At 49.4% G+C, this 7,061-nt stretch overlaps 1 protein-coding gene across 1 annotated transcript; it reads right to left on the bottom strand.

The window, feature by feature from the left end:
- Positions 1-5,206: 5,206 nt before the first annotated feature.
- Positions 5,207-5,926, bottom strand: LOC149332146 (solute carrier family 22 member 7-like). Its single transcript, XM_089557478.1, has one exon. It carries the CDS (start codon positions 5,924-5,926, stop codon positions 5,207-5,209), a length of 720 nt encoding a protein of 239 aa, XP_089413604.1.
- Positions 5,927-7,061: the final 1,135 nt, after the last annotated feature.

The raw sequence follows: 7,061 nt of genomic DNA, 5'->3' as shown, positions 1-7,061 counted from the left end.
ACCCTGACCTGCGTTATGTGTAAACGACTCCTGGATTTAGTCATACTGCCTGCGGCGTAATTTCTGGCCTAGTAGACGCCTGGCTTGCTTTCGGAGAAACGAACTGCACCAACCAAATTAGTAAAAAACTTCTTCTCTTCGCCCCTAGTTTCCGAGATTAGGTTCCACCGCTTCAGCATCCGAGCTCCCGCGATATATCCTAGACCATTTTTCCCACGTGTTTACAAAGTTTCCTCCGTAGCAGGCCTAGCGGGCAATTAATTACAGCCCGCGCACCCAAGCTCATTGCCTGCCAGAAAGTAGTACCTGGAGGTCTTCGCTGGCAGACATCCCACGTTCGCAGTGACCTGAATTCCTTCCATGGGAGTGCCTATTTTAGAGGGAGTCTGAACATCTCGGTTCTTTGATATTTAATAGTAGCACATGTATTAGTTTAAATTTCTTTTCTCCGTTTTATTTCTTCGTTGGCGCCTCAAATTTGCGTCTCTACGAGTTTTACCGTTGCATGCTTTAAATTAGAAAAATTTCTTTTTCTAGCGGACCAATCTTTCGTTTTAATGCGAAAGCATTACTAATCCCATAACATAGCATGGTCTACGTGACTTGGAGAGCAGGTCATGTGACCACATGGCATAGGCTATAAGGCGTACAGTGTGGGTCATCTGGACACGTTGAGTACAAAGGGGGACATGTGACCACGCTGCATGGATTGTGGGTCATGTGGTCATGGGCTGCGGGCCATCTGGCCTGGGGTGTGGACCTTGTGGCCAGGTGGGACCTGCCTTGTGTCCTGGAGTGTGAGTCATTCATTTGACCATATTACGGGGTCCACATAGTGTTGAGTGTCAACCACGTGGCGTAGCTGCTTTCGAGATCGGCGCCGTTTGGTCGGGTGAATGACATGACTTTGGGAGTTCGTGCGCTCGCAGAGATTCTGCACAGCTGCCGTTGTCACCACTTCGTTTTTTCGCTTCTTACCCGTGCGCCTTTTTCCAGATGAGTCAGATGCTGGGGAAGCCTCTACTCGTTTACCGATCCTTCGATTTCCCCTGTGTTTCCCGCAGGCTACTCGTCCTTGCCCATTCCCTTACAGAAATGGTCTATAGACTGTCTACAGACTTCATACAGACTATTACCTTTCTATGGGTATTTACTTTTGTCTGTTCATAGTCTATAGATTGTCTATGGATGAAAGTACATTTAAAGGGTACGGTCGTAAATCTATAGAGTGTCTATAGACTGTCGATACGATTTGTATTGTCTCTAGACCAGTCTATAGAAATCTGTAAATAGAAAGTTTATAAACTTTATAGGCAAAAGTGTATGGGCAGTCTACAGACTAACAAACTTTTTTAAGGGTTTCGCACTGCTGCTGGGTTTCCTTGGCTTAAAATGATTCAATTATTATTGAACTGCACTCCAGTCAAACTTTTTTCTACCCTTCTGTTCACAAACAGCCAGGCACAATCTTCTTGTTTCCATTCATTCACCGACATTCTCAATTTTTCACGTTGCTTAAAATCTTAACTGTACTCCGCCGCTCAATATTTATCTATTCGGCTCCTCGACAGGGAAGACTTTCCTTTTTTCCTAAAACTGTCGAAATTTCCTCCTTTCACAATGACCTCGCTATAACCGTATCGTTCCCTAGCGAGAGGCATCACGTATTCCGGCGGCGTCACTCAGCGGTTCCGCATAGCTGCCAAGAAGGCGGCAATCGTGTTTTGTCATCTCCACGAAAAAAAAAATAAATGCGCAATATTGACCTAGCGGGATGCAAGGTGATCTCGCGAACGGCCACGAACGATGTTCCTTTGGGAAACCAAGCTAAAAATGAAGCCTTTGGGAGATATGGGAGAGGCCTTTACCCTGCAATGGGCGTATTGAGGCTGCTGCTGCTGATGATGATGAAAGGCATTACCAGTTTTGCGTTTTGGTATCACAAACGACTAGCGCGGAAACTCTAGGCGATGCTTTTTCGCTGTCCACTTTCGTACCATTCTCTGCGTTTTGTTAATGTTTACTTAGTATATCCTTGCGTTGTGCCCTTTCTACAGATCAAGCCAGGCTGTGTCTTTCTCTTTTCTATTTTCTTGTGTCTGTGCTCGGGTTTAGGGTTTTGAAATTAGATAACAAATACGCTAACCTGAGTTCATTATGGATGTCCCTATTTAATTTACAGACAAAAATAGGTTTTCAGGCGCATTCATTGATCAGAAGGTTCTATTGGCGTGGAATTCCCTTGTATTATAAAATGCCGCCAGCAAGTGCACTATGCAAATTTAACGTAAACTACGTCCTAGACAGATAAAAAAAAAGCGCCTTTCACATGCACTATTTTCACTTTGCAGACTCGATCATGACACAAGCACAGCCTGACGCGGAACACAGCAAGGAAAACTTTACGTGGGACTGAATATTTAATGGCCAGTTGCGAGACAACATCGATGCAGAATCCACAAAACGTTTTGCGCTGAGTGCTGAGTTCGTTTAACACCCTTGGCAGTGTTCGGTCTATATAGGCGGGAACAGCAGCAGGCAGGCGGGCTCCTCGCGCTCGCAGCGGCCTCTTTCCGCCAACCTTCGTGCGCCTTACTGCTTGGGGCGCCTCACGGGTCCCTTGGGCAGAGGCACGAGCGTGTCCTGCAGAGCGGGGAACGCGTCTTTCCTCGTGCACTGCGCCGCGGAGGCGTCGGCGCCGCGTTCTTCGGCCGACAAGTCTGGCAGGAACTGGGCGGCCACCGCGGCCAGCGCCAAGAGGGCTCCTTGGATGGCTGCTCCGAGCTCCCGCAGTTGGCCCGGCGCGTAGAGGCGCATGAGAAGCTCCCCCGTGTTTCCCACCAGTCGGCCCACGGCGAAGCTGAAGCTCAGTCCCATGCACCTGGTCGGCACGATGGAAACGACGCATGCTTTGAAAGCGTTTTGAAGCAAAAGAGTGTGATGGTAGAGGGGAAAGCGGTATCAAACGCCACGACTTCATGAGCCGCACTGCTCTAGTGCTTCATTGCATCCATGTGTTGCACCTTTGCAAAAGCTGGTACACATTTGTAGCGCAATAATCTAATGTGCGGCTTGAGCGAATGAAGTTTTGAACGGGAGCTTTAGAACTGGAAATAACAATTATAAGATGATTGTTTTCTGGGCTCTTTTCGAAGAGTTTTCTTCATACCGAAAGTTGCAAACGGGCATAAGGATTAAGAAAAGTTTAAAGTGTTTTCGGGCCAAGCAAATTACCTTTCAGTTTGAACATTGCGGACGTGAAGGCACCGCGGGTCGCACTTGAAAACAAACTCGGACATGACGAGCTGTGCATCGAACTCCCGCCATTGTATGAAATCTATACTCATCAAGTGAGCTCCTTTCACTTTCCTGGAAATTGGATATGCCCTGTGCACCCATGTCCAAAAACGACTGCTGTGCTTGAGAAGTGCTAAAACTTGTTTGGAACTACTTCTGCAGCGTGTTTGGATTCGTCTCTTTTCATTGCGAAAGCGATACTACTCCCAAGAACGGCCTTTGGCGTAGCGGCGGCCACTTGGCACATTTGACCTTTAGAATGACCCCTGACGTCATACCATGCCTAGTGACGTCAAAGCGTGACGTCATACCAGGAGCGAGAGACGGGCTACCAACTCGGCTCGTCGGGTAACGGCGCGCCGCGCTCTTCCCACTAGAGGTGCTGCATTTGCAGTATAAAACACCTGCCTTCGCAACCTACCAGGTTTAACCAAAGCTAAGCCCCCGCCAATTTTTTGAGTACAGGCCACCGACCTTGGACATGAACTCTGGTATCTGTGCCCTGAGCACTGCCGCAAACTCATATGAATAACTCCGTCTCAGCATGCAGCAAATACAGATAAAAGGTAGCAGGGAGAAACGAGCATGCGCCCCCCCCCCCCCCCCCCCCCCCCCACCAAAAAAAAGTGCTACAGAGAACTGGTGAAAAATTTTACGCTGAAACAAAGGATACAGCAGATAACTACATCTTCTGCGTAATATGCTTCACATATGCATTCTAACGTAAATAAAGAATTATTCTGATTGTGATTCACTCAACAAAATGTGAATGGGCCTATAGTGCTGCTTCCATTACTAAATTACACCAGTTGTGAGTAAAATAAATAGAAAATAATGACAATCCAGTCAGCGGTTAAGATACGACGCAGTAGTCCTGGCCTTGCGTATGGTTGTACCCCAGTCGTTTTCATAGCATTACTTTATAAATGAGAATGACTTTAGTAGCGGCCAGGAAAAGGTTGTCTGTCTGAAGAAACCTGCAAAGTTGCTGGCTTAGCGTGAAGAGTATGCGGGTCCTCTGGACGCCTGTTGTCGCCCAAAGTTGTCTTTGTCTTTGCAATGCCCCATTACTAGAACTTACACTACAGTTTGGCTAAAAATAAAATAGACTTCCTGGAATAGTGCATTTATCTGCAGTCAAAAAAGCGAACTTTTTCATTTTTCACTGAATAGTGTTCGTAACGAAGACTTCGAAAAGTCAGTAAAACGTTGCTCTCACGTACCTTGTCTGGGTAGAATAGCACAGGAGTGGTAGGTAAAGGCAGAGGGACACGGTGACAGTGATCGCGACGCGCAGGGAGAAGACAAGGGCGGTGTCCAGGAATGTTCCTCCGAGCGTCGCGTGTATGCCAGCTAGCACCAGCGACGTGACGCTGATCACAAGCGAACAGACGGAGACGGTCGCCTTGACTCCTACGTGGCATATCGCTCCGTAACAGACAGCGAGCAAAGGTAATATGAAGGCCACTGAAACTAATGTGGCTTCCGGGCTTAAGGGAAACGCGCCGCTCAGGATCGTCAGCGTGTAGGTGAAGTTGAACGTGGACGCAATGTAGCTCAAGAGCAGGGAGCGCCCGATCAGCTCCTTCGAGAAGATTGAGGGGGCTTTGTGGTGTTTCGACGCGCTTTCACTCGCGGCGTTGCCGTCATCAACCGGCAAGACTTCTGCAGCCTTGCTCATTGCGGCCCAGCAGTGGTCCGACGGAGCGTCGTTCATCCGGGCGGCCCTCAGTGCCACGCGTAGGGCCGCTTTGGTATGCCATGTAGCCATCAGCCACGGGTACGACTCGTCCACCGTGTAGAATAAGGCTACATGCAGAGACGTCGGCACCATAAGGACCAAGTAGGCCGTTTGCCAGTCCAGCTTGAGGTATGCGACGATCAAAAATGGCACGATGGAGCACATGAACTAGAGAGCCAGCGAGCCGATGCAGAAGGTTGCCCTCTGACTGCTCTCCGTCGCTTCGTAGAGAACGACCAATAGGACGACGGTCAGCGCGATAGTGGTTGCCGACATGACCAATCGCATGGTCGAGAAAAACAGGAACGAGCGCGTGAGGATGCTTCCGAAGCCCGAGATGATCAAAGCGGGCGCCGACAGGGACACGACTATCTTGCGACCGACGCGGTCCGCCGCGTTTCCGAGCACCGGCAGCCAGATGACCGAGCTGGTGAAGTAGATGTAGTAGGACACCACCAGGAGCCAGCTCCGCTCGCAAACCAGCAGCCACTCGCTGACGACGTTGTAGCCGTAGTGGGAAAAGTCGAAGTCCCACTCGCGGCAGTGCAGGATGTTTGCTTCGTCGCCGGCGTCCGGGGGGTCGCGCCTGGTGCAGCGGCTGCGGCTGCCGTCCTCCTCGAGCGGAATGGCCAGCTCCTTCCACTGGGCGGCGCTCAGGTTGGCGAAGGCGTCCGGAGGTCGGCACCAATGGTCCATGACGTGCGTCGTCAGCCGCATTGTGAATACGTGGTAGATGAGCGTGGCTCCCGCGAGGACGCTGTTCAGCAGGCAGACCACTTGGTATCGACCGCGGCCGAAAGGAATCAGCTCCTCTACGGGGCCACCGGCACGTCTCGACAGATCTTGAGCCTTCACGGTGGGATCGCGTTGAGACAGTGCGCTGTGCATGGCTTCTTCTTCTTCTTCTTCTCCACATGAAGATGGCACATACCCACGCGGGGGATTGGCCAAAGTACGGTGGTATGGCTGCTAGTTGGAGGACGTCTTGTTCTTCTGGGAATTTCTTCACGTCTTCTTCCTCCGAGTACACATGGCATATGTGGCCTTTACGATAACGTAAAGGTATATAGCAGAGAGCAGGGGACGGCAGAAAGATAGGAGGGCGGATGAGATTAAGAAATTTGCGGGGATACAGTGGCCGAAACTGATAAAGGGCAGGGTTAATTGGAGAGACATGGGAGAGGCCTTTGCCCTGCAGTGGGTGTAGTCAGGCTGATGATGATGATGATGATGATATATCAGAAGTGAAAAGACATTGGTTTCCAGGGTATGTAGGTGTAAGAAGAGGGTACCGGCGAAAAGCGCTTTATTACGGCCGGGAAAGGTTAGAAATAAATTGCTTTTCGCCGGTACTCTCTCTCTCCGAAGCCGCAGCTTTCATCTGACATTTTGCGCCTTTCGAACGACCAAACAACGTTCGGCGCACCCGGGGGGGACCCTTTTGCAGTAGCAGCTCCCTCAAACGGCGTGATGGGGAAAGACTGCGCTTTACACCGCCTGCGGGAAATGGAAACCAATCTCTCGCGACAGTTCTCCAATAACTCATCGTCGCTGTTCTGACATCCATGGCTATTTTGACGTCTAAGTGTATTTTTCAGCATTTCTTCGCGTTTAACTAGATAACTAATTACACCTAATCAACCAAATTTTTCCCACGGCAATATTTTACCCCACACTACCTGTCACAATCAAATATTCACGCATTTATCTTCAGAGAACGACGGAATCGTGCGGACAAAATGTGCGAGCACTTTCTTGCGGACACTTTTTGCTGGCCCGACAGAGCCATATAATGCTCCTGCATTAAAAAACAAACTGGCGATAATTTATGGAGGCCGAAGGAATTGAGAGAGCGCTGGAACGTGTTGAAAGCTTGTGGCGAAAGAGAGTTAGAATAAAAGGGGTAAACCAATTAAGTAAGTGTCCTCAAAACCGTTTCGCAGGAAATAAGTAAAGAATACGAAAGAACCCCTCTAGTGGAATTGAAAATGCTTCTGCAATATACATATTAAAAAACTAGTCT

This window comes from Amblyomma mixtum, chromosome 8 (genome assembly GCF_055824585.1).
Source record: "Amblyomma mixtum isolate Tamu chromosome 8, ASM5582458v1, whole genome shotgun sequence".
NCBI classification, from domain to species: Eukaryota; Metazoa; Arthropoda; class Arachnida; order Ixodida; family Ixodidae; genus Amblyomma; species Amblyomma mixtum.
The sequence above is the reverse complement of the archived record's forward strand: the minus strand, read 5'-3'. Positions and strand labels throughout refer to the sequence as shown.